This window comes from Copadichromis virginalis, linkage group LG7, assembly GCF_057382275.1.
Source record: "Copadichromis virginalis isolate Kocher_CV1m ecotype Utaka linkage group LG7, C_Virginalis_male_GT1.1, whole genome shotgun sequence".
Taxonomy (NCBI): Eukaryota; Metazoa; Chordata; class Actinopteri; order Cichliformes; family Cichlidae; genus Copadichromis; species Copadichromis virginalis.
The window spans coordinates 46030179-46054965 of NC_140624.1; the positions used below are offsets into that span (position 1 = coordinate 46030179).

A 24787-nucleotide genomic window follows, 5' to 3' on the forward strand; every position below is an offset into this window, starting at 1 on the left:
ACTGATCGAGGTTACAGCTCGGGGTCACAGCGTATACCAAAACCTGCTACAGGAGCTCATTCTATGCAACGCAGTGCTTCCATCCATCCATCCATCCATCCATGCATAAATTACAGAATGTTTAGTATATATTTTTTGCATTTAAAATAAGATGTTTAAGGTGTGCCTGTATGTGTGCTTGTGTAAGACAGCAACAGGGAAAATGGGGCATGGGTAAACGGCACTGTATGGATCCTAATTTGGGGAAACTGGACATGCTTGCATGTGAATAAATCTCCAAGGACACTCTCTCATGAATGAAAAATAGGTCAATAATTAGAGAAGGCTAAGCATGGTCAGAGAGCATAAACACATATGAGTGACAACTGCTCCACAGCTGGCTGTTTAATTCCAAACCAGAATTGTTCATTAAACATGATGAACGTCAGTTATTGGCAAGCCAAAGCTGTTTCCGTACTACCTGCCATATTTCTTGACTCTGCCCACTTTAACAGCTTATGTGACCCCCTCCCATCCACTTGGACTGCCAAATAGCCATGCCCTCTATTCATTACACCACAGTTTCTCTCTGTTCCACTCACACTGATGCTGCCAGCCTTGGGTCTGTTGTGCAGACACACAGAGATGGTAAATTGGACAAAGTAAAAAACTGGGTAAGAGAAATTTTGACTCAGTGAATAAAGAGGAGAGGCCAAATGTTTACCCAACACAAATCCTGAATCTCCAGATGAAATGCCCATGATGTGGGACTCATATTCAGTGGAGGAATGTACATTAACCCTGCATAAGGCAAGGCCGACGCAAAAAAAACAACAACCCAAAAACCATCTAGTAAATGACATTCACACAAGCATTTTTCTTAATCCAACCTTCTAGGGAGAGACTGGCTAGATTTACTCAGGGAGAAATTGCCAGCTTGAACCCTCAGCCTACCTTTGATTTGCTGAGAAGTTGCTAGTATATTCCCTAGCAGCTGCTGGGTTAGCTGATTTGCTACCTGTTAAAAAAAATCTTTTATCTCCATCCAGCTCGCTTTCTCTCTTTACGTTCCCATCCCTTGCCACTGGGGAAATCTTCATTTTCATATCCAAGCAAACATTTTTATAAATGCAAACAGGCTCTCTAAAGACAGCTTCAGAGGCGAGACCTGCCCAGTACCTGAAAGCATAGCAGCACGTCTCTCCTGGCCCCTGCCCCCAGAGTAAGCACAGCTGTGTTGAATATTTCCCTCACTCTTCAGTTCATTTGAGGGTGATCTGAGCTCGGTTAGCCCCCAGGACATGGAGCGGTAAACAGGCCTGACTATCAAAGCAAACCACCTCTGTCAGAAAGACTTGAATATGAGCCTCTGACCACTGAAGCTGTGGATGCAGGCGCAGAGGCAACAGCGGGGTAAAGCTCAAAGGCTCCTTGACAGCAGCTGGTTTGACCTGGCGCTATACAGGCTGAAAAAACAAGATTCCCTAAACCATCAGTGGGCAGCAGGATTGTACATCTACTGTAGCCATTATGGTGATTACTGCAGTCTAAATCACGAGTGGCTCTAAACTAACTTAATAACCAGACACATTAAACTGGTCAGTTTCTTTTTCTGAGCTCTACAAGCTTAAGCTACAATTTCGTTTTGTACGGGTGGTTAAAACTGAACCAAGAAGAAGTAAAAATTCACACGATTCCTCTGAAATCTTCATATGCCTCCATACCCATTTTCAGGTTAGGCGTGTGGCTGAGCTTTCAGTAAAGAAATAAAAAAGACGAAAACAACAGATTTAATGGCCAATGTCCACGTGGCAGACCGGCAGGCAGTAAGGCACCAAAGCAGCCATACTGTGACTACCCACATCCTCAGGACGTCCCGTCACCTAAACACAGGCTCGTGCTCCAGGGGAAATGACTGGATGCATTTAGCCCGGCTCATCACAGAGTAGCATTCATCTTCAGGAAATAGCATGCTCTGTGAGATGTGTTTAACTGGAGACAGTCAGAGGAGAGAGAGAGAGAGCTAATGTCCTAACCGCTGGCCTGTTGTTGCTTTCTGCAGTAACATAAAACTAGGAAAGTGCTTCTTTCTTTTTGGATTTGGGGTATGCAACAACTTCTTGAAGAGTATCTACACTCAGTGAACTAAATCATACACTAGTCATTATTTCTCTCATTACTCTCATGTTATTATGGTGCGCAGAAGGCCACAGCCCAAAGGGCTGATCTTCACCTCTGTCAAGTTTTGTCAACCTCCATAAATTTCTTTTTACCCACAGCTGCACACTTTGGCAGTGTTACTGCAGAATTAATGCTAATTAATGCTAACAAGTCCATCACAGCCTGCCCAGAGTAAACACAGATTAACTTTAGAGAATTTATGCTCCTCTAGCCCAACACACATCTGAAAACATCATCTGCTGGGGCAATCACAGTCAATTCTTTTCACACATTGAGCATTAAAGAAACACATGTTTGATATAACCGTCTGCCTTTGTAAGCTGCTGAAAAGTATGGAGTAATAAAATCACATGGAAACACTGAGTTGATGTGTTTCTTTTACACACAGCTGGGCATGTTTTGCCGAACGTGTCACCGAAATTAGCAGAGATGTCAATGATGGATGTCCCCCGGCAGAGTGAACTTCAGAACCTCTTTTCAGAGGACTCTGAGTGTTTCAACATTTATCTGGAACAAACTCTTTAACCACAGCCATTGTGAGACAGCACTGAAATCCCTTTAATGCCAAAGGAATGACACGACTGGTAAAGGAGAAGACGGAACTGTTTTAAAGGGATGAGGAGGAAGGGGGAAAAAAACACTGTGAGGGGGCACTTAAGAAATCCACTGCGATATAATGTGTCCCTCTGGCCCTGACCAATTCCACTGTTCACTCTTCCTCAATATCCTTTCATTTCTCTGGTGTTTACCATGTAATTTCTGCAGAGGACTTAACAAGATCTCTGAGCCTCATTGGTTCTGCTGGGGAATTTGCAGAATGACCATTTCTCACTGAGTCCAATGCTCTCTATTATTTACAGGGCTCATGTAAATACTTCCACCCCATTCCTTGGAATATTTTCTTTCTAGCTATTCCCTTGTGAACTACAAAAAAATAAACAAACAAAAAAACTAAATGGGAGAGTGACACAGAAAGAAAGACTCTGTACGTGTGTGTTCTTGGTAAGCTCCTCAGAGGTGGGTGGGGGCTGTGAAAGGCCACATTGTTGATGTCAAGGCCAGTCAGCATCAAAGGGCTGATTCAGGTTGCGAGAGGAGTCTCTCTTGCTCTCTTTCTCCTCCTCTCTACACGCACACATACCCTCACATGCTGTTCCACTCAGACCCCTGAAGACCCCAAAAGAAACATCATAGTTTACTGTTCCTGCTCGCAGTCAAAGAACAATATTTGGAGTTGACGTATAAATTTAGAGTGAGGGCGACAAGAGGGACTAACGTGCCTGAGTGAAAAATAAAGTGGATCTCTCTTTATTCCCCATCCGTCCACTTGACCAAAATGCCTTCCAAGGCTCAAGCACATCTTTCAATTGGATGCCTACCTGCTCACTCTTTCAGGGCTTGGACCATTTTTGAATTTCTGTTATAAATGTTTATTTCTTTGATAATCCTTAGTTTTTTTTTAATGTCCAAGGTAAATGTTCCACAAAGTGCACCACATTGGGTAGTAATAATAACAATAAATAGAAGAAATAATAAGGTGGTTGAGTTTGGATTTTATTTTTCACCGAACCTGTGTTGTGTCACTTCTCTGTTTCTGTTCAAACTAAGCAGCTGGGAAAGCCACAGGGCTTACTGAGAGCTTTAATTACACTGAACAAAGTGCATTAGACCGGTGTGTGCAAGTGTGCAAATCTGTAACTGTTACTTCGTGTGTGTGTGTCTGTGTGTGTGTGTGTTGTAAGGGGTAGGGGTGGAGGGCATGTTTCTGTATGAATTTGTAAAGTTAGGCACCAGTAGCGGCGCTACCATGTCAGGATGAGATTTAACGAGCTTTAATAACAAGCTTTAATGAGCTTAATTAGGAATCCATGCGATCCCCATGGAAACGTCTCAACCCCACAGAACCCAGCTCAGGGTCTGAGGAGCTTTCAATTGGATTACTGTGGATAATGTCACTGGGACACAACAGTGGAAACAAACAGAGCCCAGTGGGGGTGTCAGTTTGGGAGGGGTGGCAGGTGACCTGAATGGCAATAAACATGGGATGGATGTCAGCGAGGGACTTTGGCAGTGGAGAAATACCTGCTGAGGGATCCAGGGGAGACCAAGGAGAAGAGATAACCAGAAGACCGAGCGGGATTAGTGTTGCTCAGAGATTTCGCTTCTGCACAGTAGGCACAGGAGAATGATTAGCTTCCTCGGCCTATAGACTCAAATTTATTTATTTCACCATTCATTCTCAGTATTTTCCATTCTTTATCACAATTTTCGAAAAAAAACAACAACAATCGACTTTGTTGTGCTCGCAGAATTTGTTGACTACTCCGTGACGAGAAGTAGTAAAAATATGTAATTATTATACATACTTAAAAAGAAATAATGATTAAAAAAAAAAAAAACAAGGTCATAATATTGTTGCTTTTTATTAGTGCGTTGCAAAGGAGCGGAGGAGTAGGGCAGAGGCACTCATTTTAAAAAGACTGTGAGAGGATTTAAAGAGTGACTGAGCCTATACAAAGATATCACACATTTCATGACCTAACTGTTCCTGTTAATGCTGTCTATAAACTATTTACACAAAAAATACATACAATAAATAAGATGAAGAGACATCTGTTCCCATGTGAAAAAGAAACACAAAAACTTTTATGTTTCATCTGTTTTGCATGCCTCATGCGATTTACTCGTGAAAGGGGCATCTTTTGTATTTTTCCTCTTACGACGTGACTGTAAGACTAAATATGGACCAATAAAACTTTATACTGCATGAGAAAAATATGAAAGGAGAAGTAAAAGTAGAGGAATGAAAGAGGGGGGAAATTACTTTTAGGACATCCGACAATGTTGTGGGAACTCCTTTTTGCTTATTTTTGTTGTTTAATCTGTTTAATTTTAGATGAGAAGGAGCTGCTATTACCATTCATCATCACTACATACCAGCAATGTAACAGGACTATAATCTTGTTGTCCTGAACATAAGTGATGGGAATGCACATTCTTTCAAAGTGGTGCAACATTTCAAGGAACAGGCTGCGTCTTTCAGTCTTCTTCTGTCTCTCCCAGATCAGTTTGCCTTGCGGTGACCACGAGAAGGTTTTGTGAAGCGCGCTCCGACAATGACAGAGTGACCTTTCAGATAAGCATGATAAAACTGCCCATCCCAGCTCTTACCTCTTCCTCCCATGTGTGTGTGTGCACAAAGAAATGTGAACGTGCACAGACGCAGAGGTGAACACACACAGGCATATCTGATGACCTACGCTCTAAGTAGATGAAAAGTCCTCCCTAAGGGATTTTTCCACAGGAGCACACATGGACACACACACACAACAGCTAGACTTCTTCCCAGACACAAGATCATGGGATGTCATCTGGCAACTAGGGTATCACTAGGCCCTGGGAGCTGTGCAGGTCACAGAAGTCTCACGGACAACAACGGGCATCTATACTCTGTCAGCCTCGACTTGGGCTGTGTGGCTCATCTTTCACTATCTGTCTGCTGAATTCTCTTGCGCCTGTAGTCCCTTCGTGGTAGCTCTATATATAGTCCCAATGCTTCCCAGGATTCTTTGTGATGTCCTGCTGTGGTGGAAAGAGTCTGGGACTCATCATTATAAATCAGCCTGTTAGAAGGAATAAAATTTTAAAGAGCTTCTCCTTGGATTCGAGCTGAACTCTCCATTAGTGGGACCAGAGCAAATGGTTGCTTGCATGACAACACGTAGCAAATCAACACAACAACCCCTTTAATCACCCTCTGAGTCCTTTTGTTCTGCTCCCTATCTTATTCTGCTCTCTGGGCTCCCAGCGATAAAGTCTAGCGACCTCTGTGAGGAGGATAATCATCACAGGTACGCATATACTGTACCACTGAGATCAAATATATGGTTTATTACATCTGCATCTCCTTAGTTCTTAGCCCTTATCTGCTGCATAATATAAAAATACTTCAGGAGATATATTTTTCTAACCTTGCATAGGTCCACATAAGGGGGATTAGTAGGGAGGAGAGTTTAAGCTCATCTTATCATGCTGTATTCTCTGGCAAGGGGTAGGACTGCTGACAGTATACAGATATCAGGCTTTAGGGATATAGGAATGCCAGAAACAGAAACAGGGCCACACAGCAGGAGTGCCCAAAAAGACAGTGATTAGAAGGCAGAGAAGCAGATACAACGAGTATGACAAAAGAGCAATAAAAACAAAAGAACATGCAGTGCAATATACCAGCTTCGGAGCACAAATGCACACAAACCCGCTCACACACACACACACACACACACACACACACACACACACACACACACACAAACACTATGATTTCATGATTTCATTTCATGTCAGCCTTGAGGGAGAGCTGAACTCCTCGCCTCATCATCATCCCCCTTCCCGATCGCTCTGTTCTTGGCCTGCTGCACGCCTCCAGGGCCAGCGAAGGCAGCGATTAACGACAACAACGAGAGTGTGTATGAGTGTGTAAGTGTGTGTAAGGCCCGATCGTTAGAGCGGCCAACTTGTGTAATACAATTACAGAGGCTGCAGAGAAACTGCTAATGTGCACGCAGGCAGCTCCGTCAGATGGATCAGGTATTGAGTTTTCTATGCTTAATTCACTTTCCAGCACACACATGGGTGCATTAGTTAGATTAGAGTAGCGGGAGGGGACGGGAGCTGGGGTTGGTCTACCGCCGGGCCGAGCAGATTTGTTTAGTGGTGGCTGTCAATTACAACCCTGACCCTTGCACTAAATGGCTGCTCGTCCAGTGGAAAGTAGACAAAAGCCAGACAAGATTGGTCAAGACATGGCCATTTGCTGCAGACGATAACAAGTGGCATGTTGTGGAGTAAACAACGGTCAAAACACTGCGAATAATGCTCCGCCAATAAAACAGAGTGCTGGGGGCCCGAGCAGGCAATGTAACCATCAGTAAGATTAGTGGGGCAATGTTATCACTACGACGTGGCAGTAATGGGACAATGCAAGGCCAGGGGTGGATGGGTACTTAAAAATATGAAATGGAAAACAAATTATTTAATTCACTCTTTTCAAAAGTCTCCTGCAATTTAAGAGACCGATTGTAGAGGCAATCACTTAAAAAACTACTTACCCTGTTGTGGAAGGCCAAAAATATGAAAGAAAAAATTTTAATCCAATTATTTATTCTCTTTGGTTTCATATTATGTTGTTATAATTTCTTTGGAACTTTATATTATTAAAAAATAGATAAAAAAAAAAAACGTTTTCGAGAATAAAACATCTCATTACTGATATTTTAATCTGCATATGCCTACAGAGCCGCATATGGCCTGTATATCCATTATATTATAATGCAACAAGAAACAAGCAAATGTGGGCACAGGCTGCATGAGCCGATGCTATAGATCCCCACGCACAAACATATGTTGTTTGAGGGGCCTTCTGTCTAATTAGAGGAATTAAATGTACAATGTACACATCAACTTCTTTCTTTTTTTTTTACAGTAAAGCTGGAGCGGCTCATCTCAAGGGAATGTTACTCAGGAATATACAATCACAATGTTTGTCAGGAAATCATAACTCTCTTCACGTGATGATAAATATCATTAAATCTCACAGAAGCTCTTTTTTTTCTCTCCGGTAGCTAAATGAGCGTTGGCGGGTGGGTGGACAAAGTTTCCGCAGTAAACACCTCCTTCCCATGTAAACATATATAATCACAACAAGATGGGCAATGCAGAACAGCTCGTAATTGTATCAACGAAGTGAGATGATGAGTGAGTTTCGCAAAGGGGGGGGAGCGGAGGGAGGGGGGAGCATTGCAACTGATTGAATTTAAATGTCTGCTTCCCTCCCAAGAGACCACCCCAATTCAAAGGACAGAGATTGTCTGCATGTAACTGGGGCCACGCAGTAACAAATAATCCTGTAAGCCTTCACAAAAACTCTCTTTGTGGGCACTGACAGTATTTTTTTTTCCCCTCGTCTTGACACGAAGCTTCTTCTAACAGAGCGCGAGAAGAGAGCCAACGGGAAAAAAGAAAAGAAATGAAATGAGTAAAGTTGGATGTGACAGGCTGAGCAGAGAAAACCTTTATCCACTGATAGATGTTAGACAGCTACATCCCCTCATTGTGACACATCCATCAAAGCGCTGATCACTTTTGTCCTCCCACATGTCCAACCCTTGTGTGTCAGAGCTGCTTTGATCAATCCAATTTGACTCCACGACTTCAGACAAAACAGTGTTAAAGGAGTGACCGCTGACACTCCTTGGATTCAACATGCCTGGTTTAAATTCCTTCAACAGTGTACTGCATTCTGTCAAGCTCTTATTAAAGCAAACTACAGTAACAGAAAGAGAATGGAAGCTACTGTGTAAATATTCCAGCGTGAGTTTGCATGCCCTTGTCCCCTAAATTCAATCTCTGTGTGAGCAACTGCCAACTAGAAAAATGGCAGTCAAAACCAAAAACAGGTTGCGCTGGTATCTGGTGTTCCACAGAGAAGAAACACAATAAGGTTCAGATTACTCAGCCAAATTTCCCAAGAAACTGCAGGGGAATGGAAATATGCAAGTGAGCTGGTAACGCTCAGAGCTGCCCAATCCTTACAAAACATTGGTTTGTTCGACACTGTTGTATTTGTTTACTAGATTTTTGCTTCTCTTCCACGAACAAAAAGCCACACAAAACAGCCCAGAATAGCTGAGGGTTAATGTGTCTGAATCCTGGATGCTCGCAGGCTGTTCATCCTGTGGGTAAAAGCCATGCAGCTTACGAGTGGCTCTTCTATTCCTGGCTCTGAGATCCTTGTATCCACCTCACCTCTTTTCTTTTTCCCTACTCTTCCTCTGGCCACATATTGTTACCTGGGTGTCATAATGAGCTGCTAAATAAAATATCTGGTAGAGAAAAGAAGTGATAATAAAAAAAAGTGGCTACCAGAAAGCAAGTTAGGCCTTCGTAGACTTCTAAAAAACAAAAATACTGTGATTTAGTAATGTGCAGCTTTCTAAATGCAAGAAGTAACGAACCCGGGCAACGACTACCGAGGAAACTCATCAGCAGGGATAATTTACTACGGTATTGCTCCTTCTTTTACACAGCAGAGGTTACCCCGCTCGCCCCCACCACATCTCCCCAGTGTAAACCTTTTTGCTTTTACCTGAAAGGATCAGCTTACCTCACGTCAGCCTAAAAACCATGGGAACCCCTATGCGTGGTGTGTCACCACTGAATTATCGGTTTCCGCTGCACATGCTCCTGCATATCTACAGCAAGCCATTATGGTGTATCGGTTTACAGTTAGTGTGCTGACTCCAGTGCAGCTGGTGTACTGTATGGAGTCATAGTTTATGGATGTCTGGAATTAGAGAAACAAGCCTGTTATCTTACTAAGCTCTGCCATTTTTTCCCCCCCCCAACCGAGATTGCGCTTCTCCATCGATTTAACTCAAGGGAGAGCAGCTCTACAAACCCTTCAAGTGTGTTATGAGCAATTATCTTTAAAAAGTGATGGGTAGGTTGACAAACCCCTGATACCAGAGGGGCACTCCTGTGCCTTGGTGGTTAAAATGCTGACCATAAACCACATCATCCACTCCAGGCCAGAGGGAGAGCTTTGGTCCACGTCTCTCTCTCCCCCTCTCATTTCCTATATGCTTGTGTGTGACTAGAAGTATAAATGTTGCTAACCTTCCTAGTCAGCTAGAAATACTAGTCAGTAAAATGTATTCCCATTTTATTTTACTTAAAAACTGATAGTTACCAGATCAGAGATGGTGTTCAAACTATAACAGACCCAGGTTTTACCATTATCTGCACTGGGCTATAGCAGCTAGCATGAAAGAGACCGAGGCTACTGTTACGAGCACTACTGAGGTTAGCAAAACAAACAAACTAATCTGACACTGTGCGTGCTTGCAAGGTTAGACACAGCCAAATGTTTCAACATGCTAACTAAAACATCATTTGACTCAAGAAGAAATTTTGATATAGCTCATAAAATACACACAAGATATTGGTTTTGGCCAATGGTAAACTTTGTCTGTTTCAAGCATGCTTAAATGTTCTCCATCTTTCAGTAAGTGCAACTAGTCCAGTTTTTTTTTCTTTTGTTTAAAAACCTAGCAAACTAGTTACCAGGAGCAATCCTATTCAAAATGGAAAATCGAATAGAATGTGTGATGTTCCAAAAATTCTACATTTAATACAATATTAAGGTATTATTGCCAATATTATAACTACCAGTAAAACTAAAGGCCTGACAGCGGGAAACTTTTTGCTTCTTTTTGCTTGTCAAGTGAACGACTACACTATGAAGCCACAATGACATGCTAATGGTAAGCACTATTTGGCCATTATTGCACTGTACATCTTTTATAATGTATTATTGTAGGGCCTTGACCTTATAATATGAAGCATCTTAGGGCAACTGTTCTGATTTGGTGCTATATAAATAAAGCTGAACTGAATTGAACTGCATTGAATTGAAAGTACAGATGACTGATTGCAGAGCAGCTAGCTTTGTAAATAGGCAGTCAAATGCCATGATGTGAAACAAGTTCTAGCAAATAACTTTATACTGGTGGTAAAGGAAAGCTGCATCTATCCTTCTGGAAACACCGTAAACACATTTTAAAAACAGGTTGTCAAAGACCACACAGCAATCACCCAACTGACAGCTTCAGAACCACCAAGTTTAACTTTGAGCTATTCATGCATATTTCTAAACTGCAGAAAATTATCCTTTCAAAATGGAACAGTACTGGCGCTCCAATATGCATGTATCCCTAAGTCTGTAAAATGTACCAGCAGCATTTAAAACACAATAAACGTCTATTTTGTGTTCAAGCCTGGATGGACTAGGAGCTTGTGAAGGTTACACATCAAACAAGAGTTGTGTTGAATGCAGTAAAGCTCATCCTGTATACAAAATATATCCATTTCAGACATTTGACCTGGTTTGGGGGGAGGGGGCTGCCAACCCCCCTCGTATTTCTGAGAAATCATCACAACAACATCCATTATTCAATTTCTGCCTACTCTTTGGTTAAGTTCTTGAAAGGGGCAAAGGCAAAGCTGCAAGCTCTCCTCTACCACCAATTTATTATTGCACCGTACAACTTTTATACTGTATTAAAGTAAGCGCATTTAAACCAATGAATATATGAATGCAATGCCCTGCAGGAAAATATTGTGCTGCTTTTTTCAATCCTTTTGTCTTAGAGCATAATGTAATTCTGACATTTAGCTACAGAAGTGAACTTTCAGATTTGCTCATTTGCCTTCTGTTATTAGCAACCTCATCTCAATATCATTCATTAAAATAGGAATGCATACAAATCAAAAGACAACAGAGTAACTTATTAGCACCGCCTTTTGGTTTCCTGACAGATTCCAGAAGAACAACAATACAGTACATTTTGCCTGCTCTGGCAAGCCCACAAATTGCAGCAGCTTCAACGGTGTGCTTTACATGTTAGGAGTCATAAAATAACCTTTCACCGTGGGGCTTCTGTCTGGGCCCCCTTTAAATGAGACCCATTGAGCCTGCCCCAGTTAAACACTGTCTGCCATTACTTAAAACACCAGGGTCTGATCGTGGAGATATGGCACGCACACACACACAAACACACAGGAAAGTGCTGACACCCAAGTGCAACCTCAAACTATTACTGGACTTGCAGCAATAAAGCCTGAAATGCTGAAAACAGGTCAGGCACAAGGCTGTTTGAGCCTGTGGTGGTAGACATGATGGTGGTAGAGTGTGTAGTTAACGCTGCTTTTAAAGTCGTCTTCTTTTTTTACATTAAACCTGATGAATTCCGCAGTGTTTGCTGAGACACGCACAGTGTAATTACAGAAAAAAAAGACAAGACGAGCATGATTTCAAGAGACGTGTGTTTTTTTAAAATATCCCTCTCTCGCATTTTGACTCAACAGGAGTGTATGGAAGGTTGGGCGGGGGGATCAATCATCCAGCAGTACATAACAATTGTGAAGCTTTAATTTAGCACCTCATTTAACTCAGTAAAAACAACAACTTTACAGGCTGGCATTCTGACACACATTTAATTCTGCCCCCTGGTAATGGTCTGCTCTGTTTAAAAGTCTGTTTGGCAGCTCTGTAGATAACAGATGGAAGAAAAATGAGGGGAATTATGAGAAAGATTGATTTCCTAGGGATGAATGGTCTGGTATTCGCACAGATTTATCTGAAACAGACTTTCTCGGACTCTGTTATTATTGAATAAACATACACGCGCGCATGCACACACACTCTGTCACCATATGCAGGCAAACAACAATGTGCGCACACAAAGAGACGCACAGCACGCAAAACACCATAGTCATGCAAGAAGGCTAAGAAAACAGAAGCACGGTGAATTTATGAGTGTACAGTACATGAACATTTCTAAAATGGTAAAAGAGTGGAGCGCAAAGGACATAGCTAGGAGTTAGGATTTTCAAAATATTACCAATTTTCACTGCCCAGATCTAAAGGATGCCAAATAATCTGTAGGTAGAAACAGATATATTTAACACAGTCAGCACAAATGTGGCTTTCCAGACAAAAAATACAACTTTTCCTAAGTCTCTTCCCCAATGTCTAGCAAAAATTTACTCTTTTTGAAGAACAAGAGCTCCCATTGTCCTTTTAGATGTCCCAAGCCTATCTTTAAGGAACCATAATATAAACCAGAGACTATAACTTCTCTTGTGGCATCTCAAAAGCAGACAGGAATGAGGCAAAAAAAGAGAGAGAGAGAATGAAGGAGGGGGACGGGCGGGTAAAGTACCTCATTTGAGCCCCATAAAAAAAACAAGACGGCACAAACATTTATCTGTGGTCGGGCTTTCATCAGATGCTTTAAGAGTGCAGGAATAACAAGAGAGCCGGATGCTGATAAAGTAAAGACAGGAAATGGGGAGCGTGGGTCTCCTACTCTCATGTTTCACACGGGACAAGGGGTCCTATAACCTCCACCCCCTTCCTCTCTGCTCTGCTGACATACGTAGACCACAGCCCTCCCCAACCAGACGTTAGCGCAGCAACTGGAAACCACCACCCCTCTAACAAATGCAGAGATGAGACAACAAAATGAGGAAAACGTTGAAGTCTGCAGGTATATAAAATGTGCGGCTGTTTCCACTTGATGGTTTAAGTCAATATAAGCCGGCTTCTCAAATCATTTATTACAGATGAGTGTTCTTCCTTTTCATTGTATATATCTGCTTTTGTCTCATTCCACGAGTGAGGCTCTGCCTCTGAGCACAAGACGGGGCAAAGCCGGGATTAAGGGTTTAGCTTTGTCAATCAGAGTCAGAACTGAGGGAGGGATAGCAGCTGCATCTCCATTCTGAGAGGAAGAGACTGAATTTCTATAGAAACACCAAAACCTGAGTGATTCTGTGCTATATTTGTGACTCAGGTCAGGTGTTATGAGTCACCACTGACATCATCTCGCTCATTACCGATTTCCTCATCAGAACTAAACATTTAGTCTGGTTTTAGCAGAAATGATGGTAATGTGATGGTAACAGAGTAGAGCACTGAAAGAGTATGAAAGGATGATATCTGTGTTCAAGACTGTTTGTAGAGTCCCAATTATTTATCAATCAGCTACAATACGTTTGTTTTTGGGGAATTTCTTACATCTAACCAGGAATATTTAGTATGCATGTATGTAGGAGATACAAGCACACTAATGACAGTGTTAGGGTTCAAAAGTTGGTTGTCAACAATTTCCAATGACTGGTGAACATCAGTATTTTAAGCTACAATTATCGGCTGGCTAGCTGACTGAATATGTTATCCCTGCAACAGCATAGTGACCTGTCCAGGGTGTACCCTAAATTGGATAGGCATGAGAAAATAGAATATGGATTGATGATGGATTATTTTACCTTTAAACTTCCTACCACCCATCTTTGGCCTAGATTATTGAGCTATGCCACATCAGACCAGTGCTTGCTCTGTAGCAGTTACCGAGGCTGTTCATACTCCATGCTGGGCCAGGAAACTAAGACTACAGGGAACAACGTTAAAGGACATCAGGGAAATAACTGCATTCTGTCAGCCAGCACATTTTGCTTTTTATAGCGTCTGTGCGACTACATAAGATTAGCCACGTTCTAGGAGCTTCTCAAATCCCCCCTAATTCTGTTTATTTTGTATCCTAATCAACTTTACAAGAGTAAATAGCATGTCTGGAAACAGCAACAGCTCAATTATAGTAAAATGCAAATGGTTATTAAACAATTGTATTAAAAAAACACATCAGAAATATGGGATAAGAGTTAGTTTACTGTATAAAAAATATAATTTGTTATTGTGCATCTTTAACAAATCTTTAAGAAACACGTATTGATTAATTAATTGGTCTTCAGGCCTTTCTGTGTGGACTTTGCATTTTCTCCCTGTGCCTGCATGCCTGGCTTCCTCCCAAAGTCCAAACATGTGCACGTCGGGTTAATTGGTTATTCTAAATTGGCCACAGGTGTGGATGCAAGATAGATAAAGTGCTTAAGTCCATAAAACACAAGTGCTCTATGGATGTGTTTGAAAAGGTGCAGTGTAAGACTAGAAAAGCCCTACGTAAATGCCAGGCCGTTCCTTCCATTTTAAAAAACATGACGCACAAATACAGTGAGACTTCCTTTGAGTTCCTTCCACATATTTTTCCCCTCATTTACCTGCCTGTCCTTGGCTGATATCCTGTTAGGAACACAAAAATGCAGGAGGACATTAGTGGTTGAACATCAGGGGGGAGGCCATGATGCCAAATTAAAGGGCAGGAGTGGAGTGTGTACTTATACTCACTCATGATGTGCTCTGTCAGCCCTGCTGCTTATAATGGCATGAGAAGGGCCACTTAACTCATAATCACTTCTCTCTCTCCCTTTGGCTCTGTCCTCCTCTGTACCCCACCTCAACCCCTGATTTTCTGACTGCCGGCTCTGATCTTTAATCATAAATGAACTGTAGATCAAGAGCAGGGACAGTGGTCCACACCCCCTTCCCTCCCTTGCCGAGGCTCCTGTAATCACAGGGCTCTTGGCTAGTAAGAGGCCAACAAGCCTTTGAATGAGAAATGACTGTACCTCTAATGCATCAGCCATCTCAACTTTGGAGAGCCGCTTTCTGGCAAAGGGTGTACAGCAGGTAGGAAATCAGGTCACCACTATCGTCGTCTTCACAATCATTATCTCCGATCTCATCCAGCAGCGTAATTGAAAGTGGGACCTTTTATACAATTATTTTCATTTGCTGTCCGTAGCCTACAGTATGCGAGTAATTTCTGCCTTGTGGTGCACTCCAACTTACTGTACCCTAAAAAGAAAAATCATGCGCGCCCGCAATCTAGGTGGTGCAGCATGCATTGTATTGAGACACAAGTCACCCTCCCTGGCAAAGGCCTGCTTGTCAAGTGCTGCTACTTGTGCCGAGTTCTGCTAATGGACTGCTAATAGGAGTGAATGTTGCACTGTGAAGCTCCCCTGTAGTTGAGAGTGTCACACAGGGTGATTAATGACACACTCTCTTCTCCTTCCAAGCCTGTCCCTGTCCTCACTCCATATCTTGCTTTCACCCTTTTCTCTCACCCACCCTCTCCTGCCTCGAGGTCCCTCTCCTCCTCCTCACCTCTAATCTTTCTGTCCCTCTCTGAAGTCCCCCCTCCCCAAATCTCTTTTCATTTACTTCAAGATTTTAGCACACGGCAATCTGAGAACATTATTATTCACCCCACAAATCAAGTATACTCCTAATGCTAAATTGTAAATTGCTTTAAAGGCATGCAGTATGAGCACAACACATCAAAACTGCATGGAAGCATTAACACAAAACTCAGTAGGAAAAAGAAAACGTTTAGGTTTAGTTTACAAGGAGCTTCGACTTTCTATTATGCTGATGATCAGGGATTACATTTTAACATAAGTTGAGAAAAACAAGGCAGAATTTATAGGACATTTTAAGTTTTTAACTCTCTGATAAGGAATTTACATTCTAGTGGTTTTGAGGGGAGATTATGGTGGTCTTAATATGCTCATTTCCAGGTCCACAGTTTATCCAAGGATTCTACTGGAGCAGCTTTGCATGATTCAATCACATATTACTTATTAATCTTATAGCGTGCCTCGGTTTATCCACCGTCGGAAACAAAGCCGTATTAACTCCTCTCACATTCTTCAGATTGGCTGTCTCTAACAAACAGAAGGTTTGAATAGAAGGTGGGTGGGGCAGAGCTAAATATCCACTAACTGGGATTACTGTGTGTTGAACTTGTACAGTTTAAAGAGGTAATCCCAGTGAGCCATTATATATACACATTATTTGAAACATTAGCCAGTTTAATGTTTTTAGGCCCATTAGGAGGGAGAGAAAGAAAAATCCCAGTGGTCCCCTTGAGTTTAGGGATTTTAGGCTTAGTGTTACTCAAAATGTCGACTGGCTTGACTCTTGATGATGGAAGGCTAGCAAGCTGGCTAATGAGTATATAGCAGCAGGAATGGTTCCCCACACCCTAAGAGATGTGAGTGGTTTCATGAGAAACTGACATGATGTATCACAATGTCAGAGTTTCTTTTGGCTTTATTTTGATAATGGGGTAGGGAGTAATGGACACAATATTTTTGGTTGGCATAATATTTTTTGTTGACATAAATGGTCACCGACTGATCACATGCAGTTTTTAATGATATAGAACACTTCAGTTATTTATAGAAAATTATCCTTGGATATGGGTCACGTTCCCCGGGGGTCCCCACACCCCACTTTGTGAACCATCTATAAAAATGTGACTGATTTAGACATCATTTGGTACTCTGCCATATTTGCATCATCAAACTGAGGTAAAAGTAAAAGTTCAAGTGCTGTGGTAAGATTGGAAAAGAAAAGAAAAGGCACAAAATAATCAAACCGAGGCATTCTGATGAACTGGCCAAAAAATTCTTAGATAGAAGACTTGAACTAAAGGGGAATGTGAACACATAACCAAAGTAAATTAAAAAAATCTTCACGACAGGCCTGAGTGCAATGACAGACAGTATTCGTGTCCGCCGCCACAGCTGTTCCCGGCCCCAAAATAGCAACAGAGTATATTTTTTGCGTTCATAACAATAGCATATGACATCAAGTAGAGCAAGGAAGCAAACTCAGCAGCTACTTTTCACAGTAATTATCACTCGCTACCAGGCTCCGTCTGGCTTAAATCGCAACCAGCATGCAACTGTGACCTCACACAGCCATACTGTGTACACACTTTTTTTTTTTTTTACTTTGCTCTCTTCGTTCACCTGTGCATATCACAGCTCAATCTTAATTTCCTTCACTTACACAAAATCCTTCAGTTACATAAATTTGCTTTAAATATCACGTACTGCGAGCTTGCATTGATGGCAAAGGCTATCACAGGAGGTCATTTATATGTACTGCTTCTTCGCACAATGCTCTCATTGTGCATGTAGACCCAGTTTATATAATGACCTCTATGGTTGTAATGTTAGCAGCCCCAGGGGAAGCCTCTTAGAATAATAATAGGCAGGGAAAAAAACAAAAAAAACAACATTCACATTTACCTGCATTCTTTACGAAGCACACAGAAGTAGCCTAAAAGCTGAACGAGTGTGTCGTACGAGGAAAACAAAGAAGCCTCACTGTGTATGAGTTACAATATATCTGAAACCATAGCTGTCCTTTAACCTTTTCTCTCCATAAACAATCCTCAGAGGACACATCATCAGAAAGTGGAGAGGCAGGAGAGACAGAAACATGGTGTGAGAGGCAGCACGAGAACAGCGCTGTGGAAAAACTGAACTAATCCCAGGAATGCCAGCGCCCATGTATCCACTGCCTAACACAAGAGGTACACTATATAAATGCCAGCGTTAAGGTCAGCCATGGAAATGAAAGGAAATCGAGAAAAAGGAAACACCTTAAAAAAGTGATTTTCCCTCCCTTATCATGCATGTAGCACAACACATGCATGTTACCCACTAAAGACTATTGAGCAGCATATATGGTTAATATGCATTTATTGATTTTTTTTTATTTTAATAAACCTGGATAAATAAATGTGAACTGGACTAAAATGAGCCACAGCCCAATGGTGAGGGAGTTTGGACTTTTAGGGCGGGGCAGAATGTGACGGAAAAGAGAGGATCCACTGCTAAATTGAATGCGGCACAATAACTGTTTAATCTCAGATGTCTTGGTTTTTTTCCAAGATTTAAAAAAATAATAATAATAATTAAAAATACAACCTGATTGCACACCTGCCAATAAATCTTTTATCAGAGCAGCTATTCCATATGTTCCCTGTAAGAACTTGACATCCTCCATCAGCTTTAACAGTACGGTGGAGCTCTGACACCTCCATGGAAAAAACTGAATTGTATCTTTTCTTGCACCAAGGGTTTCAAATCAAGCTGCTGTCAGAGCCCTCAGCTACTTTCCTGGCAGCTCATTGCATATATCTGTCTCAACTTGTCTCCTTTCTGAAGAGTCCAGCAGGTTAATGAGAAGGATCACTTCCCGGTGCTCGCCTCTGTCTAGAGGATTAGAAAGCACTCTCAAAAAATTAATAAAAACTGTAAACACATATTTACAGCCACAGAAAGTAGGTCTGAAGAGCTGCGAGTAGAAGCACAGCGTTACAGAGAGCGCCCGGGTAAGTGAGCCACTTTGATCACCAGTAGTTTTACACTGAAGAAGTGACTCTCCAGCGATTAGAAAATGTGTAGAGCTCATCAGTGCCCCAAAATAGCGAGGCCCATTAATTAGGCTCAAACAATGTTCTCCTAGTGTATCGACTTCTTAATGGACAGATAAGAACCTTGTTCGTATTCCCATCCAGTCAATGGCACAGGGCTCTCTGGGGTTTTGGAATGGGTATTATGTCATCTCACCATGCCCTTCAGAAACTGGACCTGTGCTGGGGTTTTTCCCCTCTCTCTTTCTTCCTCTTCCTCTTCTTGCTCATTAACTATGTAGGAGTGAGATGAAGGTCTGGAGCAGCTAGATAAGGTTGCTCACAGACCCTCTTCCCCTGTCTGGGATATGTGCTTAGACTTCAATTTGAGCTTGTAACACTTTTGCATGAACACTGAAGCCTCACAAAAAAAACCCCTAACTGTTCATGATGTCACTGCAGAAGGGAGTATATCTGAAATGGTCAAACCTCCCCTCCCATCCCCTCCCCTCCATCTCATCATGTTATTCAGACAACAGTAGATTCCAGACAAGACAGACCACCTACCTTAATTCCACAGACATACACTCTTGGCGTCTGATACACATGCACAAACACATAGTGAACACTAAATCCTAACACAGATGGCTTTTTCTCAGCTCCCTTTGTTTGACAATCTTGCACGGTAGAAAGAAGATTAAGTAAATGGCTTCAGGTGTTGTGGCATTATCTCCAAGATTTCTGTGACTGAAAGCCACTCTGCAGTTTACAGAAACATCTTTCACCAGGCAATTCTTTGAAGGAGAGGTTTTGTAAATCTGCTTACTGATTGAAACCAAGCATAATGACAAATTAAAGCTCGCTGCCGAGATATGTATGTGTGTGTGTGTGTGTGTGTGTGTGGGGGGGGGTGTTGAAGATTTTCTTGGCAAACTTCACTTCACGACTGAAACTTCCTTATTTAATTAGACATTCTCCTGAGCAAAAAGTCAAGATCATTTAAGCATTACTAGCTTCACTGGGCTTTGAGATCATTCTTCATTCTTAGATGATCTGATTGTTTTCAAATAGTGGACCTCTAATTTGGGGATTACAGCAGTCATCAATCAACACTGAGTAAGATTGAATAATATGAGAATGAATGGAAGTTCAGCTTTCTTGATTTGATTAATAGCAGCCCGAACAGGAATATTCTAATATGACTGCAGGTAATGGTCTACATGTTATATTTTACCTGTAATAACTTGCTGTGATTCAGGGTTCGTGTGGCTAATTACAGTTTTCTAACACGTTTTTTTTATGTGTAATGCTATTTTTTTGTGTGCCTACACTAAAATCTTTAACGGTTTAGGAAGATTTAAAGCAACAGCCACAATATTAAGGGCATCTCTTGAGCTTCAAAGCAACACTTCTCCATTTCTTTCCTCGGAGAAACAGATGCAGGGCTGTGATGCTTTGGTTTCCAAGTGCAAAGCGTAGTTAATATAAATTATTGAATAAAAACTTTTTCCCCCAGTGAAGGCTTCTTTGGATGTAGTATCTTCATATTTACCTCACATAAAACTGCTTAGCAGTAGGCAGCCTGCTTTAATGAAGGCTACAGCCTATTATTTCTAGTACAGCCGAACTTCGGGGGCATGAAGTGGCACACTGTATTCTTCTATTAGGAGTGTGACTAATTATGATTCCGTTTTGTCTTGCACAACAGCGCCACGAGAGTTCATAAAAGTTTTCCTGAGAGCAAAGCCAAAAGGTTCACTGGTGAAGAATACACTTTAAAGTTTACCTTGAGCTACACCGATGTCAACCAGAAGGAAAAGCAAAAGCCAGGATACGGTCGGCATCTCTGGACAGGATCTCGGCGATCTTCCTCCTTCTCTGTCAGTCCGCGCAGAGTACCCCATGATGAGGAGTCAAACTACGCTCTAAGGCGAGTCCCAGTCACTGAGAAATTGATATGAAATGCGCGCTGGTGTCCCTCGTTACGCTGCGCAGCACTCCACAAACCCTCACAACCCGGGCGTAAAAGAAAGAAAAAATAGCTTTCGACAAAATATATCCAGCGCAGTGTTTTTGCAAACATGTGACACTTTATGAAACAAGAGGTGGGTGCATCGCCCTCTGTCACAGAGGATGTTGCATTAAAATCTGTATCCGCTTGCTTTTCCCTCTAAAGGTTCACTTGCTAGAGGTGTGGATCGATGTTCTGACGGCAAATTCATGCTCCCACATGAAAGCAAAGTCCGTCCAGCAGAGTCCGAGTCTGTGCAGAACCCTTTTTCACTCGTGCAGTGAGAGAGAGCAGTGTGTGTGCGTGCACCGCGTCTCCAGCGCTCCACTGACGGCACTGAACGAACCAGGGCAAGGAGCCGTCTCTGCGGGCTACCTTGCTCCTTCAGCCAATCCAAGTGCTCCGGCAAGTGGCGGCGCTGCATCAAAACCTGGCCCGGACAGCAGCGAGGAATGGATGCTGATTTTTTTTTTTCAGCTGAGAATTTTAATCACGCATTCATCCAGGTTAGACTACGAGACAGAAATTAGATTAACAGAAATATGAGTGTATGCAGTGGAATCCGTTATGTAACGCTTGTACTTGCGCGTAAATTCCTGCATCCAAAACTAAAGTATCATTAGGGGAAATCCTTTTAAGCTGTTTAAGCCCATTTCAATATTGTTTTTTAAAAACGATTTTAAATACTCATTTATGTGTAGTAAGGCTTAGAGATGCGCAGTGAAAATGTTTTTACCTCCATTTGAACTTTAGAAATACAGATCAGCACCATAACATCAACAAACTCCCCCCTACATATATGATATAAGTCGTTAATTTAAGAGTACTTTGCAAAAATATTTAGTCACCCTTAATTTCTTTATATTTTGCAAGGAAAATGGGAAGGTTTACTGAAATGTGCAAACATACGTGGAAATACAGTATATAAGCTTAAAAGTCAATATGTTGATGCCAAACAGCTTCAGTAATGCTGAGGTCCGGGCTCTGGGGAGGACAATCCATGAGTGATAGTGTTCCATTGGGTGTTTTTCTAACCAGGTATGCTTTTACTGCCAGTGCGTTTGGGATCATTGTATTGCTAAAAAAAAAAATAAAGCACTGGCCAATCAGACACTATAAGGTGGCTCAAAATCTCACTGTACTTTCTGCATTCATAATTCCATCAATATTGACAAGATCTCCAACACCACTGGCTGAAACGCAGCCCCAAACAATGACAGAGCCTCCACTGTGTTTTACAGATGCCTGTAGACACTCACCGTTGTACCTCTCTTCCATTCAAACTGACGATAAACTTCATACTGACCATATACTTCAAATTTCAATTCATCATTCCATCAGACATATCGCCATTGATTTTCACACCAGTTTCGGTGTAATTTGGAATACCTCAATTTTTTCTCCCTGTTGCCCTTTCTTAAAAATGGCTTCTTGACAGCTACTTATCCTGCAAGACCACATCTGTCAGGTCCCGTGACAGCTCTGTGATCTGGATTTTTTCCTATTTCAGTTTCCTCAGGCTTTTGTTTTTTTTGTAAGGAAAAAAAAACAAAAAACAACACACCATGCTGAGATATGCTAATTCATAGGTGTCCTTATAGGTCAGTTTTAAGTTGTTGAACAAACAAACACATTGCTCTGAAAATAGTATGGTACAAGGACTGGACTGAAAATATGTGAAAAAGCAGCCAATGACCAAAGAAATTATTCAAGACTTTTAAAATAAATACAAGAACTTCTGGCTCCTTAAAAACAAAATATTTCCCCTGGTCTTCCACCGCACATTAAGAAAAACCTGAATACCCACTCCCTTATCCCCACTGCTCTCTGGCAAAGGGTCACAAAATAAGTACAAGCGGCTATGAGATGATTAACTGGAGAGGAAAGAAGAAAAAACAAAATAATTTTTTTCATACATCTAAATTTTGTTTGGTTTTCAGCGGGGAATGAGGATAACCACTTGAGAATTTAAAGTATCGCAGAAGTTGGTAAAAGGTTTGAGGGTTTTTGTTGATTAAAAGGAGACAACAACTCAGACATCTAAAACATGAAAATGATCCCCACATAGATACGGCCACTTTTTAGTCACAAGCATCCATCACCTATAACTGCACATTTCCTTGTTTACACAGCTACAACATAAAGTAGCAGAATAAATCAGAATAATTTTTTCCTGCACAGTAGAGCACAAAATGTTTCTTATATTCCCTACCAGTATAGTGCAAATAGGTGCTTCCATTTTCTGCTTTATTTAGAAGTAATAATAGCATGTCACAAAACCTGATCGATGATGAGCTCAGCCTCGCAGACTTTCAAACCCACACACAGAGACACACAGACATATACATGACTTTTGCTTTGCAGGGGGAAATTTGTTTCAGTCATTTCAATAAAAGCTGATAAGTAATTGCATATGCATCAGAGATGCCTAGGCAATGCTCCCGGCACTGTGATTAATGTGGCATGTGAACTTGACACTATCTCTGTACCAAAATTAAACTTTTCAAATATGAATCTAATTCAAGAAACACAGTATTCCCCCCTTCTCTGTAATCCTTTTTATGCACAGTGCTGTGAAAAATGTATTTGTCCGCATCCTGAATTCTTAAGTTTTTGCACATTTGTCAGACTTAAATGTTTCACATCATCTAACAAACTGTAATATTAGATCAGGAAAACCCAAGTAAATACAAAATGCAGCTTTTAAATGATGATTTCATTTATTAAGGCAAAAAGCTATCCAACCCTACCTGGCTAAGTAATTGTCCCCCTTGTTAAATCAAAAATGAATTGTAATTAAGCACACTTTTTGGAAAGGTGAGGGTGAACTTCACTGGCCACACCCAGGCCTGATTACTGCCAGAGCTGCTGAATCAAGAAATCACTTAAGAAGAACCTGTCTGAAAAAGTAAAGTAGGCTAAAAGATCTCAAAAACCAACACATGTTACAATTTAAAGAAACTCAAAAACAGATGAGAAACAAAGTCATTGACATCTATCAGTTTAAAAAGGGCTACAACGCCATTTCTAAGGCTTTGGGACTCAAGTGAACCACAGATAGAGACATTATCCACAGATGGAGAAAACTTGGAACAGTGGCGAACCTTCCCAGGAGTGGCCAGCCTCATAAAACTACTCCAAGAGCACATCAACAACTCATCTAGGAGGTCACAAAAGAAAAATCCATGGGAGAGTTTCAAGGTGAAAAACTCTGCTGACCACACAGAACACAATCTTAAGCAGGTCTTTCATGCTCAACATGTTTCTGTGTGGCTGAATTAAACAACTATGCAAAGAAGATTGGGGCTCTTCTTCACTTAAATCATCATCATTTTAAAAAATCCCTTTTTAAAGTTTATTCAGGTTATGTTTGTTTATTAATAAAATGCATTGGATGACCTGATACATGTAAGTTTGACTAATATGCAAAAAATAAGAAATCAGGAAGGTGCTACATACTTTTTCACAGGACTGTATGGTGATGTCCACACACACACACACACACACACACACACACACACACACACACACATATATATATATATATATATATATATATATATATATACACATATATATACTTTTTTTGCTATATCTGCGATAATCTTGCATGGGCATCATGCAAAACACACAAATCCGCTACAGTAGAGACACTTTGGTTTCTATTGGTCTGCAGTACACGAACATTTCACCATGTTTAACTCCGGACCCAACCTGGCCAAAGGAGATCCTGAGAGAGAACAAAGGACGCGACCCTAAGCGACGGCCTCGAGGTAAAAGAGCCGGCATCAGGAACAGGCTACGGGCTCGCGCACACCGCGCACCCATGCCCAGTATCCTGCTAGCCAATGTTCAATCCATCGAGAACAAGCTTGATGACCTCAGAGCCAGAATCAAGTTCCAGAGAGACATTCGGGACTGCAACCTCCTCTGCTTCACCGAG

General features: G+C 41.5%; 1 protein-coding gene across 3 annotated transcripts in view; it reads right to left on the reverse strand.

Annotated features, from left to right (window-relative positions):
- unc5cb (unc-5 netrin receptor Cb) overlaps nucleotides 1-21188 on the reverse strand; it is a 129245-nt gene extending 108057 nt beyond the window's left edge. For all 3 annotated transcript variants that reach the window (XM_085463730.1, XM_085463729.1, XM_085463728.1), the window contains exon 1: nucleotides 20620-21188. In XM_085463730.1, the coding sequence (XP_085319856.1) occupies nucleotides 20620-20737 (118 nt within the window). In that variant the 5' untranslated portion in view covers nucleotides 20738-21188. The remainder of the gene's footprint in view (nucleotides 1-20619) is intronic.
- Nucleotides 21189-24787: the final 3599 nt, after the last annotated feature.